The 18,825-nt window shown below is 40.2% G+C and overlaps 1 protein-coding gene across 9 annotated transcripts in view; it reads left to right on the top strand.

Annotated features, from left to right (window-relative positions):
* Positions 1-18,825, top strand: part of adgb (androglobin) — a 37,713-nt gene that overhangs the window by 2,178 nt on the left and 16,710 nt on the right. For 5 of the 9 annotated variants that reach the window (XM_085247235.1, XM_085247232.1, XM_085247238.1 and 2 more), the window contains exons 5-18: positions 35-211; positions 1,656-1,795; positions 3,289-3,372; positions 5,792-5,964; positions 9,982-10,058; positions 11,781-11,955; positions 12,378-12,471; positions 12,940-13,090; positions 15,457-15,499; positions 16,405-16,519; positions 16,627-16,690; positions 16,824-16,919; positions 17,325-17,436; positions 17,639-17,777. In XM_085247235.1, the coding sequence (XP_085103361.1) occupies positions 35-211; positions 1,656-1,795; positions 3,289-3,372; positions 5,792-5,964; positions 9,982-10,058; positions 11,781-11,955; positions 12,378-12,471; positions 12,940-13,090; positions 15,457-15,499; positions 16,405-16,519; positions 16,627-16,690; positions 16,824-16,919; positions 17,325-17,436; positions 17,639-17,777 (1,640 nt within the window). The remainder of the gene's footprint in view (positions 1-34; positions 212-1,655; positions 1,796-3,288; positions 3,373-5,791; positions 5,965-9,981; positions 10,059-11,780; positions 11,956-12,377; positions 12,472-12,939; positions 13,091-15,456; positions 15,500-16,404; positions 16,520-16,626; positions 16,691-16,823; positions 16,920-17,324; positions 17,437-17,638; positions 17,778-18,825) is intronic. The other 4 variants (XM_085247234.1, XM_085247236.1, XM_085247233.1 and 1 more) reach the window with 4 other exon arrangements.

Raw genomic sequence — 18,825 nt, 5'->3', positions numbered from 1 at the left:
TCTCCATCCTGTCTCTGCTCCATGCTCCATGAAGCTGATGAGGTGGATTGTCAGCGAGATCCACATTCTTTGGATGCAGTTTAACTGCCCATCTACAGAGCACGAGGGATGGAGACCTTGGGGGCACATCTACTCTATGTGTAAGGTGGTGAATGGTCATGTGCCACTTTTCAACAGCTATGGCAAATACATCATCAGACTTTACTGGATGGTAAGGATCCAGACAGAATGCAAACACATACTCAGACATGAGTATGGTTCGGAAGAAGCCCTTTTTACTAGTGAGAATTGCTTTGGTTTGACGTTTATGCAGAACTAGAAAATTCTCTTATCGCTGCTTAGGAAGTCGCAGCTTTACAGCAACTGTTTATTAATGAATCTTTTAAAAATAGGCATAGCTGGATTGCAAAACATTGTCATACATTCTTCAACAGACTGCAGGATGTAGCACATGAGTAGGGAGTGGTAGCGGACTGATGGGGGATGTAGGGGGGGAAGGGATGAGAAAGCCTTATCCTCTCAGAGCTCAAATCAATCAGTCTTGCTGCTGTGCCAAAAGTGGCTGGGCTTCATACATTGCCTGATGAATAGATAAGGCTTAACAGGAGTCAGCTGCTTCTCACAGAGCAAAGCTCAAGTTTTATAACTACACTTAGTAAAACCCTGAGAGCAGGCACAGCCTATGAGGATGATAGCGTCGTTCAGTTTGATTATGTGTAAGTGTAAAGACTTCACAGGTTTAAAAACATCGCACAGGAACACAGTCTGAGGGCTTGCATTAGAATCTCTGTATGGCAGACCTTGCATCTTTGTGTCTTTTCAGAGGGAGAGACAATTTGGGTCAACAAGAGAGTGAAAAAGACAGAGTGATATTGTTCTGTGACTGTGACACTGTGACTCTTGCCTTGACAAACAAGACTGACATGGTTGTAGGCAGCCGTCCCCGTGCCAACCTTAGCACGCTAGCAGATGGTTGTTGAGATGGCATTAAGCACCCAGCCCCCATCACCCTCTTCCCATTTCCTTCTCTGTTTTTCCTTAAAGGCTGCTCCTTTTCTCTCAGTCACTTGATTCTTTGTGGTTCCGTGCCTATATTTTTCCGTATGGATCCTGTCAACACTGTGTTCCCATTCCTGCTTTTCTTGATCTGTCCTATAATTTCCCCAATTGCACTGTATTTTCATCCACCGGTCCTTATCTGGGCAGTGGTTTGACGAGAAAAGGGTAGAGCAAGTGAGAAATGGAATATTCGTTCGACCTCTGTGTGGGTTTGCATTACTTGGGTACACTGTTCTGATAGATAAGGAGAACTGCGGATGTGATTATTACCTGCTTTGCTGCGTTTCCTTAAGCAGCGTGAAACTCCCTCAGATGGCCTCCAGATAGACCACAACACAGATAATGGCTTAAGACACAAGCATAATCATGGCAAATGCTAAGGAGAAATGTGGGACAGCAATACCAAAAGGCTGTCCTATCCTGAAGATGCAACCCCAGTTCCAAAAAAGTTGGAACTCCAAACTCCAAAATAATCTGCCAGATAATCATCTAAACAACACAAATCAATTGTTTAGCCCTCTTTTTTGTGGAGCACTCATTTTTTTACGTCGTTTTATTTTTCACTGTCTTTTCTTTCCTTCCTTTCTTTTTTTCAGGGTTGTTGGAGGAAGATATTAGTGGATGATTTTATGCCATTTGATGAGGACAATAACCTGCTTCTCCCTGCCTCTACCTGTCAGTCAGAGTTATGGCCAATGCTGCTGGCTAAAGCTCTAATTAAAGTGGCAAACACAAAGTGAGTTAACATATGTTCAGACAGAAACTTTATAAGTATTTTAGCACTACCCCAAGGAGCTGGGGAAATAATTTATAATCCTAATGTAATGCTGCTTTAGAACAGACCTCGAGTTTTTTGTAAGTAGCAGCGAATAAGGCCACAGTAAAAATACATCACACAGTATGCACCCCAAGACTGTACACTAAACCTAATTTCAGCAGGGTTACTGTACAGTGTTAAATTTTAATTTATTTCAATAAATATATATGGGGATAAACTATATATGCGTGAAAAACGGAGCAAGTCATTAAATCTGCTCACTTTGTTTTTTGTTATTTCCTCCCCGTCTAAGTGCATTGTAGATGTTTTCATGTTTCCAATTTTCACCGTGAAACTTAGTTTCAGGACGTTAATCTCTAAGCTGGCAAACATATGTGTGTTGCCCACATTTGTTGAAAAAATTTGAAGCTTACACACATGCACAAGAACCCCTGCGGAGTGCCATTTGCTGACTTGGCTGTACCTTCCCAGGACTTATCCTGTGTATTTGCCATGGGTGTAATTTGACAGTGTAATTTGGTGGCAGATAGACAATGTTCATGCCTCTGATGGGGCTGTTCTGTTGTCGCTTGAAGGTTGAGACATAGATGTTTCAGCTAGGGCAGAAAATAAAGAGTCTTCCTCATAATAATAATAATAATTTATAAGACATACGTTTTAATATAATAAATGTCTAATTTACCTGTTCAGGTGTTCGCTACTGCTTTTCAGAAAAACTTTTTGTCATTTTTTTGTGAAAGCTGAATATGAGGTCTCGTTCACTTTGGTGCTGAGCAGGATTTTTGGCAGGATTAAAGACTATGGCATTACCATGTAAGTTTTATGAATTTCACTTACTCGAACATAGCATGAACGTGGACTGGACTCCCAAAAGGACCAATTAAAGCGAGGGCAGCTGTCTCTTTCAAGCGAAAATTGTGTGAGAAGGATACCTAATATAGACATTCTTGCACACACACTCCTCAGAATTATTTGAGCAGTTACAAGGTTTACCAACTAATGCAAATTCAACAATGCTGAATGTAGCCTGAACCTAAATTTTTGGTGTTCTTGATATGTATTAAAAAAAAAACTATACTATAAAAATGCCCAAGTCAGGATAATGTGACTCTTAGAATACTACTAGGTATCAATGACCTTTGTTGTCCTATTAGCTGTAATTCAAAAGCATGACCGGAAATTAATGACACAATCTAAACACACAGTTCTTTACTATGTTTGAAAACAGAAAGACACATTCAATATTTCTTCTCAGTTAACAGCATTCTCATGATTTAACCACCCTGTCACCAATCACATTAAACACTTATTTCCCGCGTTGAAACCGTCACCTCACATGATCTGTTTGAGAACAGTGCCAGTGCTAAAAATGGTAGTTTGAGTGCTGTATCTGGTATGTTGCATATTTTGAACAAAAGAAAAAAAAAAGTTCTTATGTGTTTGTTTCTCAGTTTGTCAGATGTCTGCGGGGGGATGGACCAGTTCACTTTTATCCACACCCTCACCAGCTGGATTCCAGAAACTCGTCCTATAAAGTAAGGACTTTAATGGTTGACCATACTTTTTGATCTATTGTATGATATGTGCTTTGTATGTTCTATGTCACTTTCTGTTCAATAAATTATACACTGACGGGATGCTTCATTAGTACACCTGTTCAACTGCTCATTAACACAGGTATGTCAGCCAATCACATGGCAGCCACTCATTGCATTTAAGGATGTCAATATGGTCATGATGACCTGATTTAGCTCAAAATGAGCATCAGAATGAGGAAGAAAGGTTATTTAAATGACTTTGAACGTGGCGTATTTGTTGGTGCCAAAAGAGCTGGTCTAAGTATTTCAAAAACTGCTGATCTACTGGAATTTTCCCACACAACCATGTGCTCCAAAAAAGAGAAACTATTCAGTGTGGAGGATATTGTCTTGGCAAACTTTAAGCCCCCTAGACATTCAAGCACAACAGCCACCTGAGTATTGCTGTTGACTACATCGATGACTTTATGTAATGTGCCATGACTCAAACCTCGCATCATCTCAAACTGGTTTTGTGAACATGACAGTTAGTTCACTTCACTCAAATGGCCTCCACAGTCACCAGATGTCAATAGATCCAATAGAGCACCTTTGGGAGTGTGGTGGAACTGGAGATTCAGATCATGGATGAGCAGCCAGTAAATCTGTAGCAACTGTGTGATGCTGTGATGTAAATACCAAAATCTCAGAGGAATGTTTGAAGGCAATCGGGGAATCCAGTACTGGCAAAGTGTACTAATAAGGTATCCAGTGGATATACATGGAATATATGTTCCGTTTACTGTGTGTCTTTGTTAACAGGGCTGATATTTTTAATTTTTTTATATAGTTTAAGGTCTGTGGCAAAAATAATGCAGAAAATTGCATCTGTCCTCAGAGATGGAAGGAGATATGTTGTATACTGGAGGGAGAGTAATATCAGTGTAGAACTGCAGCTCATCAGTGATAGAGCTTTAATGGGGCAACAGTATTTGTTGGTGGACCCAGGGAGTGTTATTCTCTGTAGCTCAGCAGGTTAGCTGTTGTTAGTGGGTCGCCTGGGGAATCTTATCAGCACGTGCAATAAATGAGCATGACATTTGTTTGTGTTTCAGACTGATTAATGAAACATGAAGTTGTAGTTACTTATGCACTTGCCCACACAGAATACGCAGGATCTAATATACCTCAGTTACTGCAAGGTAGAAGTTCTGACAATATAAACATAGTAAATAAATATATCATTATGTTAAATATTATGTGACACTGTAAAGTACCCTTAGGATGCTTCTTTCTTTTGCTTGTAATATTCAATTAGACTGCTAAACACAAAGACGGTCAAAAACGCTAAAATAAATAACACATTTACATCCTCTCTGCCTGTACTAATAACAAGTAACTGTATATTAGTGCAGCTAATACTGCCACTTAGCAATATTAGCTCAAGTTGTTTTTATTCATGCACTGCAGCCCTAACCTTTCTAGACATTACCATACTGAGTTATGCATGAGAACTTCAGAATCGTTCGGACCGGACATTAAAGGACTTGGCTTTTCCTTTAAGCTCCACAGTACAAAGTCGATGTAATGTCCGATTGAGCTCATGCAAGAATAGAGAAATTGATTGCATGGAGAAGTCAAATGAAATGAGTTGGTGACACATGTTCATCTCCTGGATGCTCTGTCCAGTCATCACCTGTTTCCAAACCTTTGAAAGTGCAGACTGGTGAAGCTGGTATACCTGAACGACACTACAGACTTTTATTTTTGCTCATTCATTTCTTTGTGAGATGTTCAGGGTTTTTTTTGCATGTACTGGCTGTTGTATCAAGTCCACCTCCCCCACCCGTCCACCTCCACCCCCGAATCAGTGAAAAAGTCAATAATTTCCTTTGGATGCATGCTTGCTTTTTCACATGACTGTGTATACAACAGCCTATTGTATTGCAAACAAAGGGACAGTATAGGAAGAGGAACTGAAATTGCAGTTGTCACAAAGACACTAAGCAAAAGTGTACTTCATTTGACATCAGACACACTTAAAGTTGGAATGAGTTACAAATAAAAAGGGTTTAACTCACAACTACTAGGGTTAAGCCTTGTTTCACTTTTCTGAGCTGAGCAGTTTCAGACCTGCTTTCCATTCATTCAGGCCTGCTTTCAGAACAAAATGACTGGGTGTGCATCAGAAATTAGTGAAAATGATCTATACCTATAGACCTTACAAAGGATAACCTTGGAAAAACGCGGGAGCATGGTATAATGGTTGTCAAACAACATCTTTATTGATATATACTCTGGTGTCAAAACTCATCATCAAGGGTACTGGTGACATTGTGAAATGTTTTCTATTTGGGGCAGATAGTTAACAAGTGATTACAGTGAAACTAATATAACCTGCTGTAGCCTGATAATGTTGTCTTTATCTCTCTTTCAGGTCAGTGTACTTGAGAGAAATTTGGGATTTCTTACAACACTCCATTCCTACATTTAAACACCTGGATGACAGTTTGCCAGTGACGAAGCCTGAGCCCACAGATGCAGCTCAAGTGAAGGATTCCACCCTAAGTAGCAGCAAGAATCAGCTACTGGAGTCAGAGCAATGTAAAGGTAGATATTGTGCCTCAGTTAGACACAACAAGTAAGACACAAAGTCACAAAGAGGCAAATAATTATGCAATTATACATACTTGCAAACTTTTGTCTCAATTACACACTCTGCTTGCACATTTAATTGAGTGAGTAAGTCAATGCAGTCAGCCATTACTGTCATAATTTGTATGCACAGAATTGCTTTGCTGCTCAGTTAATTAATTTATCAGCAGAAGGTTTTAGAATCATTTCTGTGTCCTGTGTCTTTGTAACTGTGCTGTATTAATGGATTTATATGTCATGTCTACATTTCCTTTGGTGAATTAACAGCTATATGCAATATATATTTCCTTTCCCAAGGCACACCAGAAGCCAGTCTGTTTCTCACCACAATGACATAAAAAGGACAAAACTGAATTACGTGAAACTTGGTAGAGAGGTAGAGGAAGGTCTGCTTAATTTAAATACGGAGGTCCTGCTTAAAAGTTCACAAGTATAGAGTTAATGCTTATAGAGCTAAAGAAATCCAACTTGTAGCAATCACAGTTTTGGTCTAGGGATTTACTTTAGGACAGGACAGGCTTAAGACCTAAAGTCACTACTTTGCTGTACTTCAAAATGCCAAACTTTCTGAACTCCGTTGTCAGCCCTGGGGCCTCTTTCATGTTACATCAAGAATAACTTCCTGTCTTTTGTGAGGTCTGCCGCCCATATATTATGGAGTGCAGAGGGTTAATGTGTGTATGGTGGACCATGAATAAACCAGCAGAGGGAGCTTTAGAAGGGTAAATTATTTGGTGCTCCCGCAGGGCAGGAGAGCTTCCCCGGTCAACTGTGGGAAGATAAAAGTGAAACGTCCTCACAAATGTATTTGTTGGTTGGAGTTGTTTCAGGCCATAGCAGAAATACAATGCTTTTTAAGGCTGTACAGTTCATTTAAATGCTTTGCTCAAAATGCTAATTGCGTGGATAAATTAGCTAAGGTCTTGGTGTTGCATATTAAAGGTGAAGGGGCAAAACAGGTAATTACCCATATGGAAAAGATATATATAAATCTTATAAAGTTTGTATCTGTCTTGTGTGAAACTTGTATGAAAAGCATATAAGTGTGAAAACAGATATAAGATCCCTTGAAAAATTATATAATGAAACTTGTATGTTTTGGATACTTACTAAAACAATGTATGAAAGTAATGCGAAAGTGGCCACTTTCATGAGTAAATCATGTAAGCCTTATATGATTTACTCATGAAAGTGGCCACTTTCATGAGTAATCACATATAAGTTTTTACTATTTCTTTTCCGTATGGGTATGAGGTAATTATGTGGAAGAAAAGCTTCCTCTTGTATTAAAACCTGCATATGTAATATTCAGAGTATTGAATTCAGAAATCCTTTTGTGATGTTTTGCTATTTTCAACTTCTATATAAATTAAAATCTATCTTTGTTTTGCTCTCACATTCACCCACCTGCTCTTTCTGACAGTAGACTGTTCCCTGTGCTCTGCTACAGTCTCACTTGTTTGGAATAACTCAAGTGTTGCATATTAACATAATGTAATGTCATGCATGTGAAGGTGGTATTACTTCACAAAACATTTTCTGCTTGAGGGAAATCTGCTGCATTGTCCTTTTCTACGTATGCAAACACTAAAAGACCCTACACGTTTCTTCTATTTCGCTGTTTTGGTGCTTACTGTGAAATTCCAGTGAAATGCAGAAATTAGTAGTCAATGTGACAACAACTTCTCTTTTCAATTTTTAATGTGTAGCCTTTATATTAGCCTGGCGGTGTTCCCATCACTCTTCACCATGGTCGGCCAAATTGATTTTCCATGTCTCCTGGCCCATGTGCTCTTATATGATATACTTTTAAGATGCACTAAAGGGGGAAGAACTCCCTAAAGAACCTAAATATAGCCTCATTGTTTATACCCGTGGAGGACAATAGTGTTTTTTAATGTAATCTTTCTAGTCTGGGGAAAATAGGGGTAAATGTAATAAAAGGATAGAGTGCAAATAGAAATACACAATGTATCGCCAACTGCTGCACCTCTAAGAAAAAACAAACATACAGCACGTGGAACACAAAAATTAGAAAATACACAGATATATAGGTCAACAATCTTCTTATAGTGTGAATGTGAGAGAGAGAGGGTGGGAGTATCTGTGTCTTTGTCTCAGATGTACTTGATAGTGAAGGTGTAAAGCCGCAATAACGCCCCCAGGAGCCAGAGGCAGACTGGCTTGATACCAGGACAACCGTGCAATCCACAGCTCCCAAGAGTACCGTAGACTTAAGGTCACACTTCTCTGCGACATCCCCGGAGGAAGGCCACACGACCAAAGGGTGAGAGGACCAGAGGCAACGGGAAGTTGACCCTGCTAGAGGCGGGCCACCCTTGCACGAGTTGAGATCCAGGTCCCAAGGAGGAGGTCCAAGCCAGGAAGTCGGCCAACGACCACACAAGAACATCCAGCCATGCACCGTGGAACCAACAAACAGAGAAGCCTCCAGTGGGGAGCGTTGACCATGTCCCACAGGGGCAAAGGCTCAGCGAGCTCCAGCCATGCACACACACACTCATACAGGCCGTTCGCTCACTCACTCTCACCTAGCAGTAGGTTTAAAAAATTATTTTCCGATTCAAATCGATTTTAGCTTGAATAACGTGATATTGATTAATTAAATCCTGAATCGATTTTTAAATATAAATGTATTTTGCCAGAAACGCCAGAATCTCAGGTTAAAGCTCACAAAACTATTTGAGAGCAGGTAAACACATTCGGCACAAAGATGTAAACACGGATCGTGCACCCAACAGCACATAAACAGACACGCCATCGGGTGGTGAAAGCTGACATCTCAGAGATTCTGATGCCGACAGGTTTCGTCACTCTCTGACCAAAATTCACGTCACCAGCAGCAAAAGAAGATCAAAGCTACACTTCACATTTAATAAACATTGTCATTAATTCCCTCTTGCTTTTGCTGTTTAAACACACGATAAAATCACACTTCCTGCACAGCTCTTTCTCTCTCTCATTGTACTGAATAGAATAGTTTGCCATCTCAAATCTCTGTTTTCTTCATTATTCACTTGCTTATTAAACATCAGTCTAGTGTTGTGTACAGTGCTATCGGCCTGTTGTTTTTTTTTCTTTTTCCAACAAGAAAGCCTAATTTTGACTGTTTAATACCAAAGAAATTTAAACTTTGTAAAATCATGGCAAATTGCAAAACGCTTGGCTGTGTCTCTAATAAAACCTCTGTAACTTCGCTCTGCTTCACTTCAGCAGCATCAGGTAATGTTCATATGTTGATTCATGGTTTTCTTCTGTTTTTGATGCACTGCAGAATATTTTTAAGGGGGTTATCTGCTATAAAAAGCCAGACCAGGGAAATTTCCTTCATGTTTTTCTGTGTTTTATCCTCAGTTACTTTGACACAAAGGCATCTGCTGTGATGAAGTCTCACACGTGTCAGCTTTGTTTTTATACATAGATATAAAAATATGGATATGTACTGATAAATGATCAGAATTATAATATTTCTAACAGTCTGAATCAAAATTGAATCGAATCGGGACCTTGTGAATCGGAATCGAATCGATTATAGAAATCAGTGACGATAACCAGCCCTACACTCACCGACCCACTAATGACACATAGAAAGACATAAAGACACATGTACACATATTGACCCCCTCCCCTTAGAGGTGTTGGCGAGCAGGTGCTGCCGCGAACCAGCAGCAAACTGGGACAAAGCCAAAGCGTACCACAAACTGCCTGTACGACCCCCATTCCAGGCAGGGGGTGTGAAACAGGTTGTAGGAAGCTATTTTGTGTATGGTATTTTTTGTCAGCTCTGCTTTCTCTTTTGTTGGATTTAATTTAATTGTTGTGTGGCGCTTTCACTATATTGATGTTACTATTTAGAATCAATCACATTTAGTCTAAAATTAGTTGTATATTAACACTTATGACAATGCAGTTTAACTGTACCTGTTATTCTTCATTGCGTGTGTTTCTCAGCAGACCCTGACATAGTGGTTTGTGCTGCCTGCTACCCTTTTCAACTACATAACGGTTCCTTTGGGTTTCGCCAAATGGTATGTCTTTTTAATATTCCTCCTAAAATGTTGACCACGTATATATGTTGACTCATAATGTGCAATTTTTAGTCTTCAGACTTTTGGAACTATGAAATTTCGATTTCACTTGCTAGAGATTGTAGTTAGGTATTTAGTGCAAATTTGCGAGGATACAAATTCACATTTTGATGTAACTGTAACATGCACATCGTGACAGGTTTAAAGTATATATACACAAATTTTATGTAATGATTTCATATACTGTACTGTGTCTTGAGTCAAGACTCATTTCTTTATATTTATTTAACTGTAATTTTCTAAAGGCTCCTGAGAAATAGTTCTGCAGGCTCTCCAAAGGTTTTTTGTATGTTAACCCACTTAACATGTAACTATGAATCATCCAAGCATTAATAAAATCACCTAATTCACAGAATGAACCAGTGTTGTATCCACACAACTTAGCAAAGAACCAGTTTCAAATGGTATCTTTAGGCACTTTGTTACAAGTGGTCTGTTACAAAAACACATAATTTGTTCCCATTTCCTGAGCTTAATCTTTGAAAAATGTGAATGATAACAGAGTTTGACAGGCATAAAACAAATAAATAAAAAATCTGACATATTTCAGCATAATTAGCAGTTTATCCTTAAAAAATCTGAGGCCTGAAAAATGTTTATAGCAAATGAACAGTATCTGAAAGTCTTGTGCTTAAGTAATATCCAGCAAAGATCTGGCACAGGACCTGAGAGACACACTCTAGACCCTTTACTTGAGCCATCTACTGTTCGTTGAAAGCTCATCAGAAATGGTCTCGGTGGAAAGCTGGCTGTCAAGAAGCCATTCTCTAGAAAGGGAAACAGCACAAAGGGCTGAGGTATGCCAAATTACACAAGAACTGGACTGAAATTCAGTAGCAACAGGTCTGATGGAAAATTTCCAAGTTTTACATTTTTGATTTAAAATGCCACCAGTATGTATGGTGGGGTTCATGACAGTGAGTGTCTACAGTTATCTGTAAAACATACTGACACACTGGAGTCTCTGTCATGGTTTGGGCCAGTTGTGTCGGAGATCTTTTCAAAATTGATGGTAAATGGACTGGTGCTTATATAGCTCATTGGCAGGGGTTCCAATTGTCAACAGGACAGTAATCACAAGCACACTGCCACTGCAGTAATTATACCTGGGTGGAAAAACACACAATGAAACTCAGTCAGGGATTGGCCTCCCCAGAGCCTGTACCTCCACATTATTGAAGCAGTGTGGGATCATCTTGACAGAGAAAGGAGCAAAACACATGCAAAGAAGAGCTTTAAACGTCCTTCATGAAGCCTGGAGAACTATTCCTGAAAAGAAATTTTTCCCAAGAGAGTTCAGGCTATGATGTTTAAAAAAGTGATCATACCAAATATTGACTTTAAAGCTCATTAGAATTGTGCAATTGCTGTTTTTGCCTTACATACTGTATTTTCATGTATTTTGGCAGATGTGTCTGAACTTATTGCCTGAATGATTCTGTCCTCCATGCTAATATGTCGCTATGTTTTTAAACTAACACCTTAGATAATCACACAATATTGTTAAAATGCAGTGGGTGTTAAAGATTAAAAAAATGTTTACTATATACACCCCTAAACCTGATTGGAGAACAGTTTCTAATTATCTGCCAGAGTATTTTTTAAATATTAATGGTTGACTCCTGCATGCATGATTTCTGTGTATGTGTGTCGGTTATGCAGGCTAATTCCTCTGAATTTCTACGTCGTTATGGCCTCTCCTTGCTACACAGCCATGCTGTCCTGTTGACTCGTACCCGCGCATGCCCGCTAGAGTCACCACCCAAACCTCCACCTGTGCCCCGTTGGAAACTCATCCGTCAGCCCAAGGAGATCTTGGTCACTGCTGAACCAAAGAGTAAGTTAGAGGAAGATTGAAACAGGAAATGAAAGATGTTAAAATTAAGTTTGGAAAAAAGGCGGTGAAGGAGAATCAGGAGGAGTATGCAGGGGAGGATATCAAACAAATAGAAAAGCACAAATTATGCGATAGCGTGTAGGTGAATGTCATAAATAAATATGACTCCAACGAAAAGTGAGTGTTAATGCAGGAGATTTAGAACCTGCACTAGAGAGGGCATGCAGCACCGCATGCTGAAATGAAAATAGGAGTAGGGCAGCTACATTATTTCAGTTTTGAAAATAGCTGCTGGCTCAGGTATATCTGACATCAGCTGATCTCTGAGTGAAAAACAGAAAATGAAGTAAAAAGAGTCCGAGTGTGAAAAATCGGTGCTGGCATGATATGTAAAGGTTTTTTTTCTCTCCCTTTTTTTGTAGAGATCCCTTTGTCAAAACCAGAGCAGTTCATTGAGGTTGCCAGCCCTTTTCTCTCCTACCGTACCAGGAGCAGCGGGGGCTCAGTTCCAGAGCCGTGCGTACACTGAAACTGATACCTTTATAAATAACATTTTCTTCTCTCCTTTCTGATGTCTTTCAGTAGTCTATAGGTAACCTGAGCCTGACCTCTTTATAGAAAAAGGAAAGCATGATAACAGCTTCCATATGGAGGTCAATAAAGTACATCACCATTATCATAATACACCATTATCACCTGTTTTTTTTTACGATCTTACTTAACCACCATCTCGACTCTCTGTTATGAATGCATTCGTAGTAATTGAGAAATGTGAACTATGGGAATTTTGCTTTTGTGTTTTACAACCCACAGTGGAGTAAAGATTAGAGATTTGCTCCTTTTGCTACCGTAATACTATATATTTTTGTATCAACAAAGAAAAATGGCAGATTATAGAATACAATGAGATCTGTGCATGGTATGATTATGATATGTTACATTTGCACACAACTTGGTGCTTGAATACGTGTCTTTATGTGTCAGAGAGACCAAGCAAAACACTCCCAGGAAGTGTTCCCACAGATCCCCTCTGGTCTCCATTACTGAGGAAGAGGAGACTGAATGTCAAGAAGGCCTTGAGCTTGACGCGGCTGAATGCACCACTAACTCACCAAACTGCACTGACAAAATGGAGGTATATAGCATTATGGTCCACGAGGGCGAAATATTTTCAGATTTCACAAATATTTGCAAACAAAGCATCGTTGTAGAACCGCTGTTATCCCTCAAATAGAATTTAAGCATCTGTGACCTGTTGGAATGCCAAAAAAGGAATGAATGAAGACATTATTTTATTTCTGCAAAAAGATTTGTTGCCCTTTGTCATGTCTTCATTTCATTGCTTTCCTGTTGCCTCACTCGTCTCTCTGCCCTGCATGTATGCGGTCAAAGGCTATTCAGAGTAGTTCTGTGTGTCAGTGACAACACGGCTGCCATCCCCCAGTCTCAAAGTCACTTCTGTTGTCTCCCAGCCAGGCCACTACTGACCAGGGGCACATCTGCACTAAAGAGAGAACCAGCTAGAAAAGGGAAATAACAGGGGGTGGGGATTCATTGTAGCAGACACATGCAGACAAAGAGAAGAGGGCAGAAACAAAGATAACAAAGACTAAAAAAAAGGGTGGACAACTCTATTGTTCAATTAAAATTTTTTTAGGGGAACTAAAAAAAATAAGAAAATATAAACAGAGTCACATTTGCACTGAAATAGATGAAAGCGGGGCAAGAAACTGGGAAGCGGGGAAGAGAGAATCTCTGGTGTGTGGTGGTGGTGAGCTGAATGCGTGGGTTTCATGCAGGGAGAGGTCATGTACTGTGCTGATGAAAAAAGCAGCGCAATTAGATGATGAGCCATCAGTGTCTGCGTCTCCTGGGGGCTTCATTATTACACTTCACTCCTAGCATAGGGGAAAAAATAGAGTTCATATTAATCGCCCTCTTGTGTAACTGTGACCAGTTATAGAGCGGTTAGGTTAGGGCAGTGTGGACATGCTAATTTGATGTGTCGTTTGATGTGTGTGCAGGCGTGTGTGTGTGTGTGTCACATGGGCCACATTTATCTAAAGTGTGTGTTCCTGCTCTTGACAAGCACATGGCAGGGTCACGTGTTGACAGACTATAAATGACATGAGAGGGGTTTTTTCTTTTGGGTTTTTTTTTGATCCAGCTCTATATTTCTATGAGAGAAGAAGGTGCCTTCACATGATGTGCGTAATACCCTAAATGCCCCACTCTCTCAACCGTAGTGTGGGTTAGAGCATTATGTTTCAACTTCTAATATGAGTATGGTAGTCATTAAACAACCAAGCACCTGCATAGTTTCAGTTTGCATCACTAATTACAGTTTATCTCAGGGGGAGAATGTTAAATTAGTTAAGAGTACATTGGAAATGCTTTAATTTGTCTGTGCAAAAATAAAACGGTGGGGTGGCTTTTGATAATGCCATCTTTCTCCCATCATGACTGTGATTTCTTTTGTGGAAAATTGCTGAAAAGCCAAAAGCAGCAGCTAAACTCCTAGGAGCCCTGTGTGTAAATTGTGTCTGTCTCAATATCTCCTTAGTCTACACAGGTAAAACAAGCAGCGCACCAAAGTGCTGTGCTGTCAGTGAACAGGACCTACCACAGACTGGAGCTCGAAAGCTTAAAGTTTTATGCACACAAGACACGTTGACATACGCGCTGACATTTTTGCAGCAGGAAAGTGTTGCTATACAGTGATGAAGAGGAGGTCAAGTGTGCCTCCCAATCACAATGCCTCTTTCCGTCTGTCTGGGTCTCTGGGTACTTATTCAAATATGCGGTGACTCACATACAGAGACACACACACTCACTCTGACTCATCAGAGAGTCTTGGCAGGGGTTGCTTTGAAGTTACACGACATGAAGATATATAATTCTTCTTCGGAGCTGAGTAAACTGTTGGACGTTCACCAGAATTTTCCCAGAGGGGAGCATTGTTTGAAATACATTTTTAAAAAAAATTCTTTTAAGGAGGTGGGGAGGCTGGAGGAAAGTTGGAGCCAGCTGATATTGGTGTACTAATTCTTGCACTTCTCTTTGATAGCTCTAATGCTCTTTTAAAGACCGCAGCATCTTCCTTCTTGCTCACACCAAACATAATGCTACTTGAAGCATATGATAATAACTAATTAGCTATGTTTCTTTATTGTGCTGGCCAGATAAGCATGACATCAGGACTGTTTAGTAAATCCCCTCTCAGAGAAGCAACACACTAAACAACATTATAACTCCTCATCTGTCACTGACAGTCGGGGTAAATTAGAGCTGGTATTCCCTGTTGGTGTTTTTAGCAGGGGGAGGGGCAGACCCTGTCACATTAAACCGTGTCTCAGTGTTGGGTGAGAATGGCCCAACACCACAGCTGGCATGGAATCACTAGAGGGTGGAGGCGTATCTCTGCCAGTGCTACTCTGTCAGCAACACACAGTTCATGCCTCTCTCACTTTCTCTTTTTTCACTCTCTCGTTGTCCCTTTAGGTTACTGCAGAGGACAAGAAGAACAGTGATGACATCTCCAATGGTAAAAGCTGTTCCTTTGCAACACCAGGCCCCTAATGCGAGCTGTCTTTGAATCCCAACATAAGATGGCTTTACCCGAGGTCAAATATTAGACTGCCACAAATAACAAATGCCCCTTATTTTCAGTTTTTTCTGGATTTTTTATGCAGTTGACATATGTTATGGAGGTCTTCATTACTGTTTGACTCGAACGGCATCCGTGCATCATAGTCCCAATTAATGTAATTAGACGTATTTTTATCTCTTGCCTCCAATCCAACCATCGTCCTCTCCGTGCTTGTAGCGGTTGGTCGAGACGTTTTGAAAAAGATAGGACTGAAATTATGCTTTGTGACAACCGGCCAATTCCCTGCCTCCTCTCTGCCCCCGTTTAGTTGCTTAGTAACACCTGCAGTTTGAGTTAACGGACCACCATTGCTCAACAGCAGAGACGGTGGCCCTTGCCACCTCAGCTTTCTGATCAGACTCTCGCTTTAAGTAGAGCTCGGGGGCAGACTGTTTGTATGTGTATGGGTGTGCATGTGTGTGTTTTTTGGGGATGTGTGCATATGTCTATGAGATGCATTGAGATAGTGGGAGTCGGTGAGTGGGAGTGAGGATGTGCATGTGCGCTTACACTGTGCCATTATGTGGGAGTTTGGCCAATTCGGCTCGCTGTGTTTAAGATAATGATTTGAGTCTAGGATAACTTGCTATGAGTCACAAAAGGAAAAGCGTTTAGTTACTGAATTTTGACAAAGAGGATATCAAGAATTTTACCCAGTGGCTCCACTTTCAGCTAGGTGTCTATATTCTACATGCATACTACGTTATACCAAATGACTAACACAAGAAAATGCATGTATATAAATGTATTATTACTCAGGAACGGTGCCACCTTATGTTCAATTTAAACTTTATTTGCAGATAGGCCCCAAACTGAAATCAAAGAGCCTGTAACTGAGGAATCCTACTATGCGACTAACAAGCCAGTCCTACAGAAGACCTGGGTTGACCTGGAGGACTTTGATAAATGCTTTCAGTGAGACACATATACATACATGCAGAAATAGGTTCTGATTAATATCATAATCGCTCATGCTAAAAAATAAAATAAAGTAAGCGGGGTTATTTGTATTCTAATTTCAGGACTCTCTTGGTGTTTCATAAGCCACAGACTTACCAGCATCATATTGAGAAATCACATTTTAAGGTACAGACTGTGCAAGTTCTATCTACGGGACTAAACTTTGGTTTTATTTTCCCACGTAACTGAATGTGCTTTGACATACAATTAGTAATTGTACGGGACATATTGTGATTAACTAAGCTGGTTTTATCTGCAGAATACTGTCCTCTCCAAAACAACAGTAGCCGTCAAATGCAGTGGATCATCCACACAGACACTTAGCTCCGGATCCCTTGCTGTAGCAAGCCCTGAAGTAAGCATGTAAACAACAGCAACACTCCAATATGCATACTAAGAATTGTCTCGACTTGTTATTCTGAAATTCATACTTTCTGACCCTTTTGGTCTCTGTCAGTCTTCCCCTCTCTTTGTCTCCTGCTTTGCCTTTCTCAGCAGCTGCTTTTTCTGACATTACTTAAGTCTTTGTCTCTGTATCTCTCATTTAGGTGCCAACTATGAAGCCTCCACCTGTTTTTTGTTTTTACTTCTGTTTATTTGAATCCCCCACTGCAACCATGCTCCCTTCTCTTCTCTGAATTTTCCTTCAACTGCTCCTCCACTAAGCCACCGTTCTATTAGTTTATCTTCCATGTCTCCCGACGGCTTTCTGCTCTTTCTCTCTTCCACTTGTCCTGCTCCGTGTTTGTGTTTCTTCCAGCAGTGTCCAGAGGTGAGAGGCACTTATTACCTGTGTGTGGACAGCCTGCAACCTTCCCAGATCCTCATCAGCTTCTCTTCTCTTCTTCTCTGGGGACATGCAGCTGAGGAGAGTAAGGGCTTATCAGTGCACAGACACAGACACACATACATGGAAACACAAACACTAACTTTCCTCGCAGGTACAAACCGTGCATCAAAGACATATTTAATCTACATTTTGGGTTATTTTTATTTTTATTTTGTGAAACCACTGTAATTTTGTTCCCTGCAGAGTGCCACCAGTGCATTTATTTTTTTACTCCACTTTCACAGAACAGGAAATGTCAGCAGCACGTAGGTCTGCAGTTCTCATCGCCGTGCCACACTCCTGGACAAGTCTGCAGTCTCAGCTGCCAGTTCTCTCCATCAAGACCACCTCCACAAAGGCAGCTGTGTTAAACTTGCCCTCGGGGTAGGACAGCACTGATTTATATTAAGAACTGTAGAGTATTTTGATCAAAATGATAGTCTTAGATTAAATTTGCAGCAATGCCTTTGTAGTATCATCGTACTGTACTTATTATGCTCCATTGTTTCTTTTGCCTAGGATTTTGGTGATGCTATGATTTCCTAATAACACATTACACTCAACACACAATACTAAGTAAAAGCATTACAATTGTATCCATTCTAATCTCATCCTTATGTAGCTTTAAACCTTATCTTCTGACTTCATTGTCAAGTTATGTATTGAAACAAAAAATCAGCTGTTTTAGCATTTCTTAACACTTCAATTCTCCTCCTTCACATTTACTCTCATAATCCTAAATTACCCTAAGCGGTATGTAATTGTCATCACGGGAACTTGTTCTAATAATGGTGAATTTTTCCTTTTTTGTACAGCACCTGTGAGATCTTTTGACAAAGAAAAGAAAATGTTCATGTTTCACACTTGTTGGGATTTATACAGCTGAGCAAAGATCTGTTCTGCATAGCTGTAGAGCATCCTGCAGAGGGTACCCTGCAGAGGATATCTTGCCTACCTCAGATGCTCTGAAAAGCAGTAAAAAGCATCTGTCCTAGTCTCTATTATTGGGTGTGACTTGGCCTAGAAGCAGAGGGCCTAGTTTCTGGGGTCAGGTGCAGGTATGGAGGAGTGCAATTACCACTGAGCCATAATCACACACATAGCACTCAACTAACCATGCCCATAAACCTCATAGTATTAGCTCTCCAAGACATAATATCTGATCTTGCTTCTGGGCAGCAATCATTTTAAAGCTCTCTTTGTATGCCCATTTTCATATGTTAAACTTTATGGTCTCGCCATTCACATGCTGATCTGTGCTAATCTGTTAATGTTAAAGAGGTTTTTTTCCATTATAATCTTGTTTTTAAGTCTCTTTTGTCTCAGTTTCTGTTTTAGTTTCTTCTCACTGTCTTCTCTCCCATACGCCTTATCTTCTTTTGTCTCGCTCGCATTTATTTCCCTTTTGAATGTTTCCACAGTACTAGCCCAG

Source organism: Mchenga conophoros, linkage group LG15 (assembly GCF_057382185.1).
Source record: "Mchenga conophoros isolate Kocher_MC1m ecotype Shallow Benthic linkage group LG15, M_conophoros_male_GT1.1, whole genome shotgun sequence".
NCBI classification, from domain to species: domain Eukaryota; kingdom Metazoa; phylum Chordata; class Actinopteri; order Cichliformes; family Cichlidae; genus Mchenga; species Mchenga conophoros.
Note: the sequence above shows the minus strand (reverse complement) of the source record. Positions and strands in the feature narration are given on the sequence as shown.